At 42.7% G+C, this 20997-nt stretch overlaps 2 protein-coding genes across 2 annotated transcripts in view; one reads left to right on the top strand and one right to left on the bottom strand.

Moving 5' to 3' along the window:
• LOC309550230 (uncharacterized protein) overlaps nucleotides 1-20997 on the top strand; it is a gene marked incomplete at its 5' end in the record, with an annotated part of 1091635 nt that overhangs the window by 961803 nt on the left and 108835 nt on the right. The gene's annotated exons all lie outside the window — the stretch shown is intronic.
• The window catches only part of LOC309548738 (uncharacterized protein), a gene marked incomplete at its 5' end in the record, with an annotated part of 158219 nt that overhangs the window by 118225 nt on the left and 18997 nt on the right, over nucleotides 1-20997 (bottom strand). Inside the window, 2 exon segments of the mRNA XM_082248691.1 lie at nucleotides 16597-17208; nucleotides 17485-17555. Of these exon segments, the coding sequence (XP_082104817.1) occupies nucleotides 16597-17208; nucleotides 17485-17555 (683 nt within the window).

Genomic DNA, 20997 nt, shown 5'->3' with positions numbered 1-20997 from the left:
TGAAAGGATGACTAATGAATCGTTTGATGCATGTGTCTTTACAGAGGAAGACGTTCTAAGATTGCTGTCTAAAGTGAAGACAAATAAGTCACAGGGTCCTGATGAGATACACCCAAAATTATTAAAAGAGCTTAGTGGTGAGCTGGCAAAACCATTAACAGATTTATTTAACCAATCATTAGTAACAGGAGTCGTCCCGGAAGATTGGAAATTGGCAAATGTCGTGCCCATTCACAAGAAAGGTAGTAGGGAGGAATCGAGCAACTATAGACCAGTGAGTCTGACATCAATAGTAGGCAAATTAATGGAAACCCTATTAAAGGATAGGATTGTGGAACATCTTAAATCCCATGGATTGCAAGATGAAAAACAACATGGGTTTACTTCAGGGAGATCATGTCAAACAAATCTTATAGATTTTTTTGACTGGGTGACTAAAATAATAGACGGCGGAGGTGCAGTAGACATTGCATATCTAGATTTTAGTAAGGCTTTTGACACTGTCCCACATAGAAGACTTATCAATAAACTGCAGTCATTGAGCATGGACTCCCATATTGTTGAGTGGATTAGGCAGTGGCTGAGTGACAGACAACAGAGGGTTGTAGTCAATGGAGAACATTCAGAACAAGGTCATGTTACCAGTGGGGTACCTCAGGGATCTGTACTGGGACCAATTTTGTTTAATATCTTCATAAGTGATATTGCAAAAGGCCTCGATGGTAAGGTTTGTCTTTTTGCTGATGACACAAAGATATGTAACAGGGTTGATGTTCCTGGAGGGAAACGCCAAATGGAAAAGGATTTAGGAAAACTAGAAGAATGGTCAGAACTCTGGTAACTGAAATTTAATGTGGATAAGTGCAAGATAATGCACCTGGGACATAAAAACCCAAGGGCAGAATATAGAATATTTGACACAGTCCTGACCTCAGTATCTGAGGAAAGGGATTTAGGAGTAATTATTTCAGAAGACTTAAAGGTGGGAAGACAATGTAATAGAGCAGCACGAAATGCCAGCAGAATGCTTGGATGTATAGGGAGAGGTATAAGCAGTAGAAAGAGAGAAGTGCTTATGCCGCTGTACAGAACACTGGTGAGACCTCACTTGGAGTATTGTGCGCAGTACTGGAGGCCATATCTCCAGAAGGATATAGATACTCTAGAGAGAGTTCAGAGAAGAGCTACTAAACTAGTACATGGATTGCAGGAAAAAACTTACCAGGAAAGGTTAAAGGACCTTAACATGTATAGCTTGGAAGAAAGAAGAGACAGAGGGGATATGATAGAAACTTTTAAATACATAAAGGGAATCAACTCGGTAAAGGAGGAGAGCATATTTAAAAGAAGAAAAACTACCACAAGAGGACACCGTTTTAAACTAGAGGGGCAAAGGTTTAATAGTAATATGAGGAAGTATTACTTTACTGAGAGAGTAGTGGATGCATGGAATAACCTTCCTGCAGAAGTGGTAGCTGCAAACACAGTAAAGGAGTTTAAGCATGCATGGGATAGGCATAAGGCTATCCTTCATATAAGATAGGGCCAGGGACTATTCATAGGATTCAGATATATTGGGCAGACTAGATGGGCCAAATGGTTCTTATCTGCCGACACATTCTATGTTTCTATGTTCTTACAGAAAAACCTACATGTTCCCAAATGCTAAGCACTGAAATAATTACTAATTCATGTTTTTAATGAATTAGTAATTACTAATTCAATCTGCCGCCAGTCACCAGTCAGTCACATCACCAGTCTTGTTTTATAGCTTTATAGCACTGATGGTTTGTTTTTGAAGATTGTCCTGTCCAATGTGTCCATTTCCAATCCATAATCCGTTCCGTTGCTTCACACTAAAAGTGTCTAGGCAAGTAGGCAGGGGTTCATTTAACCCTCAAACAAATAAATAATATTAAAGTGTATTTTCCTCTAGACAAGACAACTGACTGACACCAAGCCAGCCACGGTGCAGCATTATAGGAAGGAAAATCATTGAGAGAAATAACTTGTACATTTGAAGCTTAACCTCGAGTAAATCTTATCTTATTGGATCACAAATAAATACACCAATTGTGGATTCTTGTGTAATATACTATATTTGTGAGATTGTGAATGTGACCCCCATAGGATTTCCTCAAGGTTAAGCTTCAGTTTACAATTTATTCTCTCAAGGATTTTCCTTCCTCTAATGGTGGCTTGTTGGCTAGCTTGGCTTCAGTTACAGATGTAATCGACATGGTAGAGTGCTGCTCAGTGCAGTGCAGGTAAAGTTTTCTTTCTGTAACGTGACTGACTGACTGTCGTGACAACTCAAGAGCTTCTAATGCAGCTCTAGCATTAACTCAACACACACACACACAGTGCGTGTGTGTGTTGAGTTGATGCTGAGGCTGCGTATAAGCTTTTGAGTTGTCACGAGTCACGACACACACACACTGTGTTTAGTTGACTGGCAATGGCAGGGGCAAACACAATCGCAGTGAACCTGGAACATTTTATATTTTTTACAGCTTTTCTGGCACTGGAGAGATGGAGAATGGCTTGTTTTCAAAAATGGTCCATTCACATAAGTGAATTGATAATTATTTAAGCTTAAGCTTATATTTGTATAACTCCCCTCTAGCAGCCATCAACTCACTTCACTTGAGTTGACTGGCAGTTGCAGGGGGGAAACAAACATCACGGTGAACATGGAAGTTATGCAGCAGTGCACTATTGCCAGGTTCACCCTTGATGTTTGCTACTAGTCAGGAAGTGCTCTGTTTTGTAGAGGACAGGTTATGGCACACACCTGGAATTTATTGCAACGCATGTCTGTCTGCTGGTCTGTTGTACTCTGTAGCAATAGCAAGTGTAGGGGGTTCCCTCAACCAAACAAATACTAAAGGTAAAAGTGTATCTAGACAACTGAAGGCAAGCCAGCCAGCCACGGTACAGGAAAGGACATCCTTAATTAAATCAATCATACATTAAAGCGTAAAACCTTGATTAAATCTTTACTGGATCACAAATAAACACAAACCTGACCTAACCTATATGCCTTGAGTTGTACCAGTGTGCCAATGCCAAACCTTTCTTCAGTTCTCATGATTCTGATGCAGACAATCGTGTTGTGTGTTTTTTGTGATCCCATGAAGATTCACTCAAGGTTTAAGCTTCAGTTGATGATTTACTCAAGGGTCAAGGGTTTTCCTTCCTCTAATGGTGGCTTTGGCTTGGCTTCAGTTGGGTTTAATCGTGGTAGAGACAGAGACTGTCTGCAGGACAGGTAACGTTTTCTGTAAAGTAAGTGACATAAAAGTGACATAAGTGAATTGATAAGCTTAAAGCTTATATTTGTAACTCCCCTCTAGCAGCCAATCCATCAACTCACTTGAGTTGACTGGCAGTTGCAGAGGGAAACAAACATCACGGTGAACATGGAAGTTATGCAGCAGTGCACTATTGCCAGGTTCACCCTTGATGTTTGCTACTAGTCGGGAAGTGCTCTGTTTTGTAGAGGACAGGTTATGGCACACCTGGAAATTTATTGCAATGCATATTCACATAAAAGGATTTATATATAATGTTTTGTGGGAATTTATGATGACCATTTTCACAAGAATATTAGCTTGGCTGGCTGGCTTCTTCTATCTTGGCTTGCCTTAAAGTACAACTATAGGCCAAACTTTATCCAAAATCCAAAAAGGTTTGCCTTTAGTTGTACTTTAAATGGTGGTAGACCTGGCTTATATTAATATTTTCTTTTATGAAGCAGTAAACTGCACTACTACAGTTTTTTACTAATTTTACGGTTACTTCTAGTAAAATACTAGTGTTGTTGTCTGTCTCTGCTATGCTGTTTGCATTTTCAGACCTTCCTATATGTTTGTAGTGCAAGTGCACTAAAGTATGCAGGGCTTGCAGGCCATGACAGGGTCCAGGAAAGTGTCCTTTGAAGCAAATGAAAATAAAAAGGATTCTTTTATTTGTGACTGCTTGATTGTTTGTTTTTTTTGATAAAGTTTTGAAAACCATTGGGCAGTGGGCTGGGCATGGGGCAGTAATCGTGACGCATCGCGGAATCGAATCGTATCGAATCGCGACCCTAATAATCGTAATCGCATCGAATCGTGAGGTAAGTGAAGATGCACAGCCCTAATAATAATAGTAATATTTATAGAGATGAGAGTGATGTCATGTGATCTCCCAGAATCCTACTCACCTCTCCGGTCAGGTCTGTGTTTTATTTATAGAGATAAAAGTGATGTCATGTGACCTCCCAGAATCCTCCTCACCTCTCCGGTCAGGTCTGTGTTTTATTAATAGAGATAAGAGTGATGTCATGTGACCTCCCAGAATCCTCCTCACCTCTCCAGTCAGGTCTGCGCTTTATTAATAGAGATAAGAGTGATGTCATGTGACCTCCCAGAATCCTCCTCACCTCTCCAGTCAGCAGGTAGATGATCTCCAGGGTGAGGTTTAGTATCTTCTCAGTCATGTGACTCCGGTCCTCCTCCATCCTCATTGGTCCCATCATTTGATCTATACAGGTCTCCTTGTAGACGGATAACTTGGGGAAATGAAAGTAAAAATTATTTGGATGGTATTGGTCACAATAATAGGATGTGGATGTGAGGGTGGTAATAGGAAAGTTGCTGTACATTTAAGAACTACTCTCCCCATGAGAATACATTTAACCTGGACTGTTTTGGATTTGTTACATCTTGGAGGACCTTGGACCCTCTTAGCCTGCCAGATCAGAATTTCCCTTTTCTCTGTTGGGTTTGTTTGGTTTCTGAGCTGGTTTGCAGCTGAAACAGAACTTCTCTAAGAACAAGTGCTCACCAACGAGTGATGGAATTCCCTTCTTCATCTTACATAATATTCCAGAACAAATCACATGACCAGTGGGACAATAAGATGGTTAAGATTGCCAGTTCTGTAAGGTCTGAAAAATAAGTGCAGGTGGGAGGGGGGAGACAATCATAGACCCCCCTCTGTCCCTCAGAGTCCCCTGAGCCCTCCAGCCCCCTATTCCCTCAGAGCCCTGAAGCCTGACTACCCTCTCAAGGTTCTCAGCGTCCCTCAGATACATTACCCTTTCAGAGGCCCCTAAAGTCTTCCAGCTTCACTAAACCCTCACATCCCCTCAGCTCCTATACTTCCCTCAGAGCCCTCAGTATTTTCCTCCCTCTGACACCAATGATGGAACATATTCTTCATGGCAGGCTGGGAAATGTTTTCTTCCTCCTGACCAGCAATGTAAGGGGCTCCATACTCCTGACCCCTGCACTCCATCATTGTGTTGGCTGCATATTGTAATGATTGCCCATTGGCTGCCTGTGTTGTGTAATAATTGCCCTTTGTAGGCCATGTATGGTCAGGATTAGAGATGGGCTCGGGCGTGGTCGAGTTTGCACATGCCCGATCCTGCCAGAAAGCCGACACTGCAGTCTGCTAATCACAGGCAGTGAGACATTTACTGATCTGTGCAGCTGCGGATCGGGAAATGTCTCACTGTCTGTGATTAGCGGAGTGCAGTGTCGGCTTCCTGGCGGGATCGGGCATGTGCGAACTCAAACACGCCCGAGCCCATGTCTAGTCAGGATGGTCATTGTATTGTCTATTTATTGTCAGTGCTGTTTGTTTAGAGGACCATATTACTAGAATTTATCTTCAAAATAAAGAGAATGTTCCGACCCCGAAAGTGGGGAAATGATCTGACCCTGAAGGGGTTAATCTAGGTTTCCACACTATATATGTGTGTATCATCATCTGCTGGAGATAAAAGACGTCACAGTGACTATGGAGGAAGAGGACGGACATGACGGGGGGGTTACTGGGTGTAAATAGAAAATAAGATCTTATTACCTCCTCTGCTACCACTTCCAGTAATGTCTTCTCTCTTCTTCCTCCCAACTCACCTCTCACCCAGAACTTCCTGTCTGTAACTGACATCACTTCCTGTCTGTACCTGACATCACATCCTGTCTGTATTCCATAGAGACTTACTGTCTGGGTAGAAGTGATATCACCACCTTGTGGAGCTCAGAGGAACTGCAGCCCTGAGAAACGTCTTGCAGTGTGAACATGGCCTTGTGCTGTGTGTGTATGTACTAGTGATCGACCGATATCGTTTTTTACGTTGTCGATACCGATATTTTGCCGATCGCATATCGGTATTGGCCGATATTTTCACACATGTAAAATTTTGCCCAAAAAACACAAAATTCGACACAAATCTCTTAATAAACATGTGCATCTTTATTTATTAACATTTTTAACATGAAGTGCTCATTCCTCACACCTTAACTGCATAAAAACTGATAGGAAGTCTTCAGTTGCAGGGACATTTGCTTTGCATTTCACAACATCTGATTGTGCATTATGCATAATAAAGTGCGGCAGTAGTGGATTCACTCACTGCAATATGTTACTGCAGTGCATTTAGTGCAAAACTGCTTGAAAAAAAGCTAGGAAACAACAACAGCTACACAAAAAATACACACACACAGTGGATTGGATGGACTGGAGTCAGTGGAGGACCACCTCTGCAGTAAGGCACTGACTGCAACTAATGCAGTGCAGTCAGTGCAAAACTGCTAGCAAAAGAGCAAGGCAACAACTACACATGTCACAGTGGATTGGACTGGGCTGGACTCAGTGGAGGACTACCTCTGTCTGCATTATGGCACTCACTGCAACTACTGCAGTCAGTGCAAAACTGCTAGAAAAAAGCTAGGCAACAGCTGGACAGTGGATTGGAGTCAATCAGTGGACTACCTCTGGAGTAGGGCACTCAATGCAACTACAGCAGTCAGTGCAAAACTGCTAGAAAAAAAGCTAGGCAACAGCTAGACAGTGGATTGGAGTCACTCAGCGGACTACCTCTGCAGTAGGGCGCTCACTGCAACTACAGCTATCCCCAGGGGGCAGGGCTACATATATAAGTTTGGAGCACCAGGCCATTTATTTAGTTACATAGTTACATAGTTAGTGAGGTTTAAAAAAGATATCAGTCGATATCAGTCCATCCAGTTCAACCTATGATGTGTGTGTGTGTTTGCTGTTAACCGTACATTGTATACCCCTGTATGTTGTGGTCTTTAAGGTGCCCATCTAATATTTTTTTGAAACTATCAATGCTCCCTGCTGATACAACTGTTTGTGGAAGAGAATTCCACATCCTTACCGCTCTCACAGTGAAGAACCCCCTGCGTATTTTAAGATTAAACCGCCTTTCCTCTAGTTTTAGTGAGTGGCCACGTGTCTTATTGTATTTCCTTTCTCTGAATAGTTTGTTCCTTATGCTAGGGTCGCCAGTACAGTATTTGTACATTGATATCATATCCCCCCCTCAATCGTCTCTTCTCCAGAGAGAATAAGTTCAGTGCTTGTAGTCTTTCCTCATAGCTGATGTCCTCCATTCCCCTAATTATTTTTGTTGCCCTTCTCTGGACTTTCTCCAGTTCCAGCACATCCTTCCTGAGGACCGGTGCCCAGAACTGGACGGGATACTCAAGGTGTGGCCGGACCAGTCTTGTAGAGCGGGAGAATAATCTCTTTATTTCTGGAGTGAATCCCCTTTTTTATGCTTCCCAGTATTCTGTTGGCTTTGCTTGCAGCGGCTTGGCATTGCATGCCACTGCCAAGCCTGTTGTCTACCAGTTCCCCCAAGTCTTTTTCCATCCTAGACTCGACCAGAGGTTCCCCCCTAGTGTGTAGCTTGCTTTCTGGTTTCTGGCACCCAGGTGCATTACTTTACATGTTTCAACATTAAACCTCATCTGCCATGTAGTTGCCCACCCCATAATTTTGTTCAGGTCCGCTTGTAAGGTTTCCACATCCTGCCCAGAAGATATTGTCATGCTTAGTTTAGTATCATCCGCAAATACTGAGATTTTACTCAATATCCCCTCCTCTAGATCATTTATGAATAAATTAAACAGGATTGGCCCCAGGACAGAACCCTGGGAGACCCCGCTTTCCACACCCGCCCAATCTGAGTACTCCCCATTAATCACCACCCTTTGTAACCTCCCCTTGAGCCAGTTCTCTATCCAGGTACTCACCTTATGGTCCATACCTACCTTCCTTAGTTTCAACAGTAAGAGTTTGTGGGGAACGGTGTCAAAGGCCTTTGCGAAGTCCAGGTACACCACATCCACAGGCTTACCTTTATCTAGGTGGCAGCTCACTTCATCATAGAAGGTTAATAGATTGGTTTGGCAAGAACGATTTTTAATGAATCCATGCTGATTACTACTAATAATACCGTTTTCATTACTAAAGTCTTGTATGTGGTCCCTTAACATCCCCTCCAAAATCTTGCAGACTATTGATGTTAGGCTGACCGGCCTATAGTTACCCGGGATATATCTCGGCCCCTTTTAAATATTGGTACCACGTTGACTTTTTTCCAGTCAGCTGGCACCATACCCTTCTGTAAACTATCCTTAACCACTTTACCACCGGAGCATTTTGCTGTCTTACGTCCAGGCCACTTTTTGCGATTCGGTGCTGTGCGACTTTAACTGTCAATTGCGCGGTCGTGCGATGCCGTACCCAAACGAAATTTACGTCCTTTTTTCCCCATAAACAGAGCTTTCTTTTGGTGGTATTTGATCACCTGTGCGCTTTTTACTTTTTGCGCTATAAACAAAAAAAAGAGCGTTTATTTTAAAAAAATAACAATATTTTTAACATTTTTTTATATGAAATTCCCCCCCAAAAAAAATGTAAAAATCAAATTTTTTTTAAATTTTTGGCCAATTTGTTTTCTGCTACCTATGTTTGGTAAAAAAAAATCACGATAAGCGTATTTTGATTGGTTTGCGCAAAAGTTATTGCGTTTACTAACTACGGGAAATATTTCTGTCATTTTTGGTGTTTTTTTTTAACGCGTAATGGCGGCGATCTGCGATTTTTTTGCGGGACTGCGACATTGCGGCGGACAGATTGGACCCTTGACTGACATTTTTGACACTTTTGGGGGTACCAGTGACATTACTGCAGTAATCAGTGCTATATATATGCACTGTTACTGTAAAAATGACACTGGCAGTGAAGGGGTTAATTTTATTGGAGAGGGAGGGGTTAATGTATGCCTGGTGCTTACTGACTTGTGGGGGGGGAGGTGACTGAGTGACAGAAGGACAGATCGGATGTTCAGCTATGCTGAACACTCCGATCTGTCAGTCCCTGTCACTTAGGAGATCCGCCCACTCTGTTTACACAGACGGGCGGATCTCCTCACTCGATTCCCCGACGATCTGGGAAGAGCGGCGGCGATCGCCGCTGCTCCTCCCCTGGCCCGACTCCCGCTGTGACTGAAAACAGTGGGAGCGTGCCTCCAGCGGCGCGCGAGCGCCGCCTACAGGGGGAGGAGTCCAGCAACGTAGGTCTACGTCGCTGGACGGGAACGAGCCACTGTGCCGCAGTAGCAGCACAGTGGCTGGAGCTAAAGTGGTTAAAGATCAAGAATAATGGTCTGGCAATCACCTGGCTGAGCTCTTTAAGAACCCTCGGGTGCAAGCCATCCGGCCCCGGTGATTTATTTATGTTAAGTTTCTCTAGTTTAGTTCTAAGTCTATCTTCTGTTAGCCATGGCGGTATTTCCTGAGGTGTGTTGTTTAGTTTAGCCTTACAAGCTGGGCTAGTGTAGCCCCCCAATTCTTTTGTGAAGACTGAAGAGAAGAAATGATTTAACACTACCGCCTTTTCCCTGTCCTCTGTGGCCAAAACTCCCTTATCGTCTTTTATGGGGCCAATGTGTTCTGGCCTCGCTTTCTTACTGTTTATATACTTAAAGAATTTCTTGGGGTTCTTTTTACTCTCTTCCGCTATATGTCTCTCGTGTTCTATTTTAGCCGCCCTGATTTCGTCTTTACATTTCTTATTACACTCTTTGTAATGCTTGAATGCTGCCAATGACCCCTCAGTCTTGTATTTTTTGAAGGCCTTTCCTTTAGCATTAATATGCATTTTTATGTTGGAGTTTAGCCACCCAGAGTTTAGTTTTGCTCTTTTAAATTTATTTCCCTTTGGAATGCACTGGTCAATCCCTTTGTTAAGTATGCTTTTGAAGCACTCCCATTTTTCCTCCGTGTTCTTTGTTCCCAGGGTTCTATCCCATTTGATATTTTCTAGCAGAGAGCGCAGTTTTGGGAAATTGGCTCTTTTGAAATTCAGTGTCCTTATATTGCCCTTGTGTTTACTATTACTATAATTAATACTGAAACGAATTGACCTATGGTCACTGTTTTCTAAGTTGCCCCGTATTTCTATATCCGTGAGCAGGTCTGTATTGTTGGTAATCAGTAGGTCAGGTACTGCATTGTTTCTTGTCGGTGCTTTCACCATCTGACCCATGAAATTGTCCTGCAAAACATTTAGGAACTGCCGAGCCTTGGCTGAATGCGCGGTTCCTTCTGCCCAAGTCCCCCATTATAATGACATTTCCTATCCTTGCTGTCAATCCTATCTGTAAAAGGAGGTCCGCCTCCCCCTCCTCCCTCACTTTGGGGGGCCTATAGCATACGCCCAATATTACCTTCCCCACCGAGCCTTCCCTTTGAAGCTCTACCCATAGAGATTCTGCCTCGTACATAGCTCCATTATTCATATCATTCCTCATATTTACCTGTATACTGCTCTTAATATACACACATACCCCTCCCCCTTTTTTAACCTTCTCTATCTCTGCGATAAAGGGAATACCCCTGAATGGTCCCATCCAATCATGAGAGCTGTCAAACCAAGTCTCAGTTATCCCCACAAAATCTAAGTCCTCCTCAAACATCAGCAGCTCCAGCTCTCCCATCATGTTGGCCAGGCTTCTGGCATTGGTATACAAACCTCATAATTTTGACCGGTTACATATATCCTCATTTGATGTTTTTAGGCTGCTTTCTTGATTTTTTTCCCCATACCCACTCTGGGTTTAGATGCTCCGAACACCCTACCGCTAATGTCCCCATTTCTGCCCTCTGAATCTTGCTTTCCACTGGCTAATTCTACATCTGTACCCCCCCCCCCCCATCACCTAGTTTAAAAGCCCCTCTAACTGCACATCACTTATTGCAATTTTTCACATCACTGAAGATATCTTTGATTTTTTTATGAACTTGGCACTTTATGCATTTCAATATATTTATTTATTGGTCACCATTTGATACAATTTTGGAATATTTGTATGGCTATTTTATCACTGTCACACATTTTTGACAGCACTAGCACTTTATATCCACTGTGACACTTTCTGATGGTGATTACGGAAACAGAATCACATTATTATATGGTTTAAACATATGGTAGCACTTTCATCTCACTGTGCATAGTCACCATCTTTTGTTATTTATTGATATATTTGCAGTATTACTTTGGCGCTACATTAATTTTATTTTATACCTATATTTGTGTTATGTGGAAGCACTGAATGTATGCTGCCATTGGCATTTTTACACTGTTTTATTGGGGTTTAGCACTGATTTTATTTATATTTACTAAGGGTGCAAGCTTTGGCCAATCACATAATGCACCTTGCGCATGCAGTGCATTATGGGCGCTTGAATTTCCTGTGGAGAAGCACATTTGTTTGTCATTCGACGAACAATCAAACGACCGATGTTTGAGTCGAACTTAGCTTCTACTCAAACTTGAAGCTCATCCCTAATCACCAGAAACAGTAATCATTGGTCCCAAATCTCTAATGTTTTTTTTGTGTATGTTTTGAGTTTTGCTAACACAATTTTTTGGAACGTTAGGAAAACATACATTTTTGTTTCCACAGATCCTCCTCCTCCGTCGGTATGACTCCCCCATGAAAAACGTTACCAAGCCGACCATTATGCGGCACCTGCATTTGAAGCTGTGGCAGAGATTCCACCACCGCACATCAGTGCAGGACCTTCAGCGCTCTTTGAGTGACATAAAGAGGCGCAATCCAAGAGCGCTGAAGAAGCCCGTGGTGAGAATATCTGGTAAGTCAATATGTGGAATAAATGTGCCAAAAGATGTGGATGTGTATGTGTGTGTGTGTGTGTGTGTGTGTGGGGGGGGGGGAGGTGTTCACAGCCTTTGGAACTTCATTTATAATTTGTGATTAAATTATAACCTCTTTGTCTTCTTGTTCTAGACACAGCTGATGGGTGCCAAGTGGTGGTCTGCTTGGTAAAGAAGGGAAGGAAAAGGATGGCAATCCTGCGATATGTGGCCCCAGGGAGTGAGCCATTGGAGCGACTCCGAATTATTGATGGTAAGCAGAAGCATGTTCATTTTAGAGATGTTCATTTGAAATCACTTTGGGGGTATTGTGGAGCCTAAATAATGTTTTTATATTTTTTGGTCTTAAATTTGGCTTCTTTGGTTCAAAACACTTCTGTCTGAACAGTTTGGGAGCAAAATGGTGACAGTCAACTACTCTTGAGGGGAGGTGTACCAGCAATGTTTTGAACTACTCTGAATTGTATGGTACTGTAAAAAGTGGTGTGATTTGGCCAGGTAGGATTTGCTAGCTGGGCACAAAACACAGCTCACTGGGAAATGTTTAGAAGCTGTTCTAAATAACCTGCTTTCAGATCAGCTTTGTGTAGCTCGGACTAATGTGATTGCATAGTGAGCACATTATATTCAGGCTGCTTCAAGTGACCTGAAAGTGTGAGCCACTACAATCTCTAGTGTGGGGGATGGGTTGGGGGGGGGGGGCACCATAGTGGATGGACAGTGACCTCCTGTTTATAAACATGCCCAATGAATCTCATTGATGGCATTGCTCCTGTATGTACCGCCTGCCCTAAGTAAATGTCCAATGGACATTCCCTAATGCATTACCAACTTTGTCTTAAAAATTGTAGGGGCGCTGAGTATATTGCTACCATGTGGAGAAGTAGCTGGATATTTGTGTCCTAAAATTGTGTGTAACTTGTGCTGTTTTTATCTGTAGAGACCAGCGATGATGAGGAGGAGCAGCAGGAGGCTAATCCACCTCAGGCCCACTGTAAGTACTTTGACTGTGAATGTGTTCTGTGTCTTTGTTCTAAGTTGGAGGGCTGCATTTTTTTGAGTATTTTTTTCTCTTTTGTGGTTTATGTAGCTTCAGCGATGGGTGAGGAGATGGAGGAGGGCGAGAAAGGAAGGAGGAGATGGAGGAGGCGGGGGAGGAGACAGTGGAGGAGGAGAGGGAGGAGACAGTGGAGGAGGAGATAGCTGAAGAGAGGGGCGAGGAGGACACCTTCCCTCAAGCTTAATGTAAGTACCCTCCATGTGTTTGTGTCTTCTCTGGGTCCCTGTTTTAACTGGAAGGGCTGCAATGTTTGTTTTTCTTGGTTTGTGGTTGATGTAGCAGCAGACATCTATGATGTTGGGGAGGACAGGGAAAAGGGGAGGCTGCCCCCCCCCCCCAGCCCACTGTAACTACCTTCAATGGGTTGGCCTACTTTCTGTGTCCCTTTTCCAAATTGCTGTTCTTAAATGATTGTATTTTTTCTTTATGTTTCTAGTATCTGCCATGTGGTCACCCCGTGGGGAGGAGAAGGCCATGGAGGAGAGGAGGCTCCCTTCAGGCACACTGTAAGTACATTCAATGGGATTCTCACGTGTAATGTGTGTGCTAGGGTGATGTGTATATGTGCAAATGTAAGTTTGTGGATGATCCAGTGTATTTTAGCTAGACGTGACAGCCAGGAAGGTTGAAGTGGAGTTTGACATGGAGAATTGTGAAAGTCAAGGATAGAGAATATCCCATCAGGGCCATCTAACAATGACCACTAATGGCAAATTTATTTTGGGCAACACAGTCAGTGTGGAGAGGGTAGTGGTTAACTTTCCCGATTTGATTGTTTTTTCTAAGCATCAAAAAAGGAGATGGTCAAAACACTTTGATGTTGTTGGTGCCTCAGCCATACCTTTTCAGAGAACCACCTTCAGCACAGAAGCATGGAGTACATATCTTTAAGGCTACATGGTAAAGGGAGGTGCTGCGCTAGAAACTAAGTGAGTATATATCAGTCCAATAAGACAATAGGTCCATCCATCCACCAGGGTCAGCTGTTGAGGCAAATAGGTGCTACCACCACCAGATCACCTCCAACCACACTGCCTCTTACCGTCCTGTTATTATATATATAGATAGATGTACAATTGGCTTACCAGTAGACAATCTCCAAATAGACAAACGCTCAGATCAGCTGGGATAATTGGCGATTTTATTTTGAATCAGCTGTGAATGCTGTCACTTGGTGAACGCTTGAATGCCCCCCGCTTCACAGGCATGTCCAATCATCTCAGCTGCATGTACTTATCACTAATTCTACCACCATTTAACAATCCGTAGACATAAAAAACACCCCCAACAACAGAACTTATGTGATGATGGTCGGACTAGAACCCATGACGTATCAGTCAGTCATTCACTATTGAATTTAATGATTATTTTAACTAATTTAAATTTAGGGACACAATCTAGGGACACATTTAACCACTTGATCACCCACACTGTTAACCTCTTCCCTGCCAGTGTCATTTTTACAGTAACAGTGCATATTTATAGCACTGATTACTGTAGTAATATCACTGGTACCCCCAAAAGTGTCAAAAATGTCAGTTAGGGGTTTGATCTGTCCGCCGCAATGTTGAAGTCCCGCAAAAAATTGTAGTAATTTTTTCCCTATGGGCGTGATTCTAACTGTCAGGGGCCGTGGCTTGTGAAGTCATCACAGAGACATACGATCCTACATAGCAGGATCACATAGCCTCTGTGATCACTTCAGTGAGAATGACAGACGGCTGTGTTTACATCAGCTGTCTGTCTTTCTTCCTCTGCTGCAGGAGATCGCGAGTGACCGGCGGCCATCGGAGTCGCCGGTCACATGCACTGCCTCCGCAGCTAACGAGCGGGGGCGGGAGCGCTCTTCCGGCAGCGCACGATCACCTTCTAGCTCCACCAAGGCGAGCGCCATACATGTACGATGCTTTGCCTGGGAGCGCCAGCCTGCCGCAGTATATCTGCGGCGACTGGGGCTAAAGTGGTTAACGCGGCGAGAAAAAATAGAACTGGAGCAGTGCAATTCTTTCAGCTTAGTGAATTACTCCCCCCCCCCCCCCCCTGTCCGACAGTCCGCCGCAAATATCGCAGTCCTGCTATACGTCGTTGATCACCGCCATTACTAGTAAAAATATATATCCCATAGTTTGTAGACGATATAACTTTTACACAAACCAATCAATATACACTTATTGGGATTTTTACCAAAAATATGAAGCAGAATATATATTGATGAAGAAATTTGATTTTCTACATTTCTTTTTATTGGATGTTTTAAATCAGAAAGTAAAAAATATTGTTCTTTTTTTCAAAATTTTATTTTTTTGTTTATAGCGCAAAAAATAAAAACCTGCAGAGGTGATCAAATACCACCAAAAGAAAGCTCTATTTGTGGGGAAAAAGGGACATCGATTTTACTTGGGTACAGCTTTGCATGACCGCAAAATTGTCCCTGAAAGTAACGCAGTGCCGTATCACAAAAAATGGCCTGGTCATGAAGGGGGGTAAATCTTCCAGGAGGATAAGTGGTTACTAATGCCTGGAAAGCTTGGTCATGGAAAGATTTGTCAGGACGCCTGAACCCTCCTAGGACAGCCTAGGATGAATGTGTTCCCCCTTCCCACAGAAAGATTGGTCTCTTGTACAAGGTCACGTCAGGTTATGTGTCGGTTATCCAGAATCAGGCTTTCCACGTGCTGAATGATCACAGGAATCACTGCTGGGGGCTGGAAACCGCCACGGCCGGGATCCTCACTGACCGATGCAAACATCCACACCAATCAATTCTCTTCCTGCAGATGAGCGTCTCAGCACTGTACTGTGCTTGAAGTCTTCTGTAAATATCTGCGGGTTTTACACCTTCCTTCACAAGAACCTCCATCACCACACGCTGTTCCACGCACGCACTAACACTGTTATCTGCCATCCTGAATAACGCTCCCTGGACTGCCTCCACATGTGCCCCACCCATCAGTAATATGACACACCTACCTCTCACTACTGCATGTAGTACCACCACGCTACCATCCCTTTCTATACCTGTAATATGAAAAGTCACAGTTTGACTTGAATGCCCCTTGTAGTGCAATACTGCATTATGGCCACTAGATGGAGCCAAGGAAATCAGTGTATGAAATAAAATACATCCAATATTCATCCCAGCTGGGCGAATGCTGGTCACATTCATTCAACTAAATAGACCTGTAAGTGTTTGTGAAATCTTACACCACAAAATGTACTCAGCCAATGAAAGGTAATGACTCCATTTTTATTTTTCTCCTGCTATCAATGGCCAACACGGTACAACACTTCATCCATGTCTTTGGTGATCTCTGATCTTCTTATGAAGTGTTTCTTACATGATGAAGATCAGCCATGGAGTATATCTGAGGTGTATATCAGGGTGTGCTTCTTCCCCACATGTCCACTAACATTCATATAAGAAGACATTTCCCACACTCAAGGCACTAATACACCTCCAGGGTTGTGTGGGATTTCTGATATACAGGAAGAGAGGACTTCTGTGAGGAACAATTCCCTCACTCAGGACAGGAAAGTGGCTTCTCGACCATGTGACATCTCTGATGTCTGTAAAGATCGGACTTCTGTGAAAAACATTTCCCGCACTCAGGACAGGAATATGGCTTCTCCCCCATGTGAGATCTCTGATGTCTGTTAAGATCAGACTTTTTTGAAAAACATTTCCCGCACTCAAGACAGGAATACGGCTTCTCCCCCGTGTGAGATCTCTGATGTGTAACAAGGTTTGATTTTTGTACAAAACTTTTCCCACACTCAGAACATGAAAGTACCTTCTTCCCAGTGTGCAATCTCTGATGTCTGTAAAGATCAGACTTCTGTGAATAAGATTTCCCGCACTCAGGACAGCAATGTAGCTTCTCCCCTGTGTGAAACCTTTGATGATTGACAAAATATGTTTTTGTTGCAAAACATTTCCCACACTCAGGACAGGAATACGGCTTCTCCCCCGTGTGAGATCTCTGATGTGTGTAAAGATTGGACTTGTCTGAAAAACATTTCCCGCACTCAGGACAGGAATACGGCTTCTCTCCTGTGTGAGACCTTTTATGCACATTAAGACGGCATTTAAAACGGAAACACTTCCCGCACTCAGTACAGGAAAACCTCTTATCTGTTGGAAGAAAGGCACCGTCCCTCACAGTCTGAGGTTCCTCAGGATAAGAGGAATATGATGGTCCGGCACTGTCCCTCACAGTCTGAGGTTCCTCAGGATAAGAGGAATACGATGGTCCGGCACTGTCCCTCACAGTCTGAGGTTCCTCAGGATAAGAGGAATACGATGGTCCAGCACTGTCCCTCACAGTCTGAGGTTCCTCAGGATAAGAGGAATACGATGGTCCATCTACACTGTGTGGTGCCGGATGGACATTTGAGGTAGCCGGGTTTTCTCCTGGACTATACTGTGTGATTTCCTCATCTTCTACTTTACAGTCTGGAGACAAAGTGAGACAATCCTCTGAGGTTTTCCTCATCTCCCGTCCATGTACTAAAATAGAAATACAAAGATTATTACTAGACATCAGCAGATTGGTTCCCCTAAACCAGGACTCCGCCCACATCAGGCAGCTTTGTTTCTGAGGATCTTACAATTCCCCCCTCAAGGTAACTAGTAAATGGATCCTCTGATCTCCTACCAGTTCATTTCTTTATTCATGGACCTTAGTCAGAGAGTGAGGAAACAACGAGAACTGTCTTTTATAGGAGTGACAGTGATAAGGGGATTATAGGACGAGTGTCCCCTCCCCCTCTATCACTCATTGCCATCTTTCCAACACAAGAAGTCCCGCACTTCCTTATTTAGTCCATGAATAACAGCGGGGCTGAGCCCCACCAGAGGTCAGAGAGTGAGGATGGGGGGAGAACAACCAAAGATGAAGACTGGATTGATCCTGAAGACCACCATCATTGGGTTACTGACTCCTCCCTCATTACCACTTTCTGTTTAAGGTTCCAAAGTTGGAGGATTTTATCTCATTATAATGAGCATGTAAAAGTCTGTCCTCCAATCAAATCATCAGATATAAAATGTCCAGCTGGTAGAAAATGGGTGTAACAAAGGAGAATCCATATTATGTGTATATATAGCAGTGGGTAGAGGGGAGAGAGCAGAAGTCAGACGTCTGTAATGTACAACATAGAGTATATAGTGCAGGGGTCAGGAGTATCTAATGTACAACATAGGGTATATAGTGCAGGGGTCAGGAGTATATAATGTACAACATAGAGTATATAGTGCAGGGGTCAGGAGTATGTAATGTACAATATACAGTATATAGTGCATGTTGCAGAGTGCGATCACTGGGTGCAGCGGAGTCTATTCAGATCAGACATTGTAGAGTAAAAGGAACTGGCTTCTTTATTGGAACATAACCACAGAGAGCAAAGATGTCACCTTCTCATATTGAGAAAACACAGACAGGAAGAGATAACCAACAAGCACAGTACAGTGTACAGGAAATTACAACACATCATAGAAAATGCATAGCATATCACTGAGCGTTAGCGACATCTAGTGTCCTATTCATGAACTGCAGCAGGTAAAAGGCTAAGTTTTAAAGTTCTTGTATCTCCAACAGTGCAGGGGTCAGGAGTATGTAATGTACAACATAGTGTATATAGTGCAGGGGTCAGGAGTATGTAATGTACAACATAGAGTATATAGTGCAGGGGTCAGGAGTATGTAATGTACAACATAGTGTATATAGTGCAGGGGTCAGGAGTATGTAATGTACAACATAGAGTATATCGTGCAAGGGTCAGGAGTATGTAATGTACAACACATTGTATAAGATACAACAGATACAGAAAAAGAAACTGCCCAGTGGGACTTTAATTGAGGAGGACTCAATAGTCATTATTGCTCAATGCGTCTGATTAATTAAAACCATCATACAAAATATTACAGCATAAAATATATTCATATCTGAGTATATACATCAATCCGTAAACATGATGATGCAAATTATTAATAAAACATGACATGGCAGTATCAGTATGCACATAAATACATCTTGTACGCTGAACTCGACACGTTTCGTGGGTCGCATCGCCCACTCATCAGGAGTATATGTATAAGAGCATGTCTGAAAAAAATGTAATGAATGTTGTTAGTTAACATGCAGAATGGATGGCTAGTGGAGTATGGAGACTCAAAACCACGCATTGCTCACACCACGCATTGTTCCACCAACACCCCTCACATCGCTCCCATGGAGACTTATACTTGCACATCCCCTTTCCTAGCACTTATCCCACTTTTCCTGCCTTGTCTAAATTCTCTATATCTTTTTCATTGTCTTTATATTTCTTGGCCCATATCTACGTCTCTACATGCTGACTATACATGAATACTTTCATTTGCCAGCTATCGTCTAGGATGATATAGCTGCATATGCATTTACACTCACATTTATATTTTCCATTTAGAGACCACTCATTCTGAAATACATAACATTTCATATATACAAGATACATCCTCATCCGTTGTATGGTATAGCATTTTTGGGTCCTGCTCCTTCAGCTCCCTTTTCGGACATATTGGCTGCCGCCATATGGCAACATTGTTTCCAAGCAAGGTGACGGGGTTACTATGTGAGTATGGTGTCTCCCCACTTGGGTCCCACATTTGAGTCTCCATACTCCACTAGCCATCCATTCTGCATGTTGACTAACAACATTCATTACATTTTTTTCAGACATGCTCTTATACATATACTCCTGATGTGTGGGCAATGTAACCCACGAAACGCGTCGAGTTCAGCATACAAGATGTATTTATGTGCATACTGATACTGCCATGTCATGTTTTATTGATAATTTGCATCATCATGTATAAGGATTGATGTATATACTCAGATATGAATACATTTTATGCTGTAATATTTTGTATGATGGTTTTAATTAATAAATCAGACGCATTGAGCAATAATGTCTATGTAGTCCTCTTCAATTAAAGTCCCACTGGGCAATTTCTTTTTCTGTTTATAGATAATTGGGATGGAGGTGTACTCAATTTGCAGTGTAGTTCCATTATGTCCTGTTCCAAGATACAACAGATAGGACTATATAGTATCAGAATAATGTAATGTACAACATAGCGTATATAGTGCAGGGGTGAGGAGTATGTAATGTACAACAGAGTATATGGTGCAGGGGTCAGGAGTATGCAATGTACAACACAGAGTATATAGTGCAGGGGCCAGGAGTATGTAATGTGCAACATAGAGTATATAGTGCAGGGGTCAGGAGTATGTAATGTACACCATAGAGTATATAGTGCAGGGGTCAGGAGTATGTAATGTACAATATAGAGTATATAGTGCAGGGGTCAGGAGTATGTAATGTACAATATAGAGTATACATTGCAGGGGTCAGGAGTATGTAATGTACAACATAGAGTATATAGTGCAGGGGTCAGGAGTATGCAATATACAACATAGAGTATATAGTGCAGGGGTCAGGAGTGTGTAATGTACAACAAAGTATATAGTGCAGGGGTCAGGAGTGTGTAATGTACAACATAGAATATATAGTGCAGGGGTCAGGAGTGTGTAATGTACAACATATAGTATATAGTGCAGGGGTCAGGAGTATGTAATGTACAACATAGTGTATATAGTGCAGGGGTCAGGAGTATGTAATGTACAACACAGAGTATATAGTGCAGGGGTCAGGAGTATGTAATGTACAATAGATATTATATAGTATAAGAGTCATAAACTTAAATGTTTACTTGAGACAAGTTGCAGAGGTCCCACACCGCTGCCTCCCATCTCCTGAGACTGCACTCAGTGACTTGGATGTGAGACTATACAGACATATCCCTCCACCCAGCACAGCCAACAAAACAAGTAAACCTGGAAGAATTGTTCTATCAGAGATCTTACTAGACCTGGGCATGGGGCAGAAGACCCACATCACATGCCCTA

The sequence above is a fragment of the Pelophylax lessonae genome, assembly GCF_965119305.1.
Source record: "Pelophylax lessonae genome assembly, chromosome: 3".
NCBI classification, from domain to species: domain Eukaryota; kingdom Metazoa; phylum Chordata; class Amphibia; order Anura; family Ranidae; genus Pelophylax; species Pelophylax lessonae.
The sequence above is the reverse complement of the archived record's forward strand: the minus strand, read 5'-3'. Positions and strand labels throughout refer to the sequence as shown.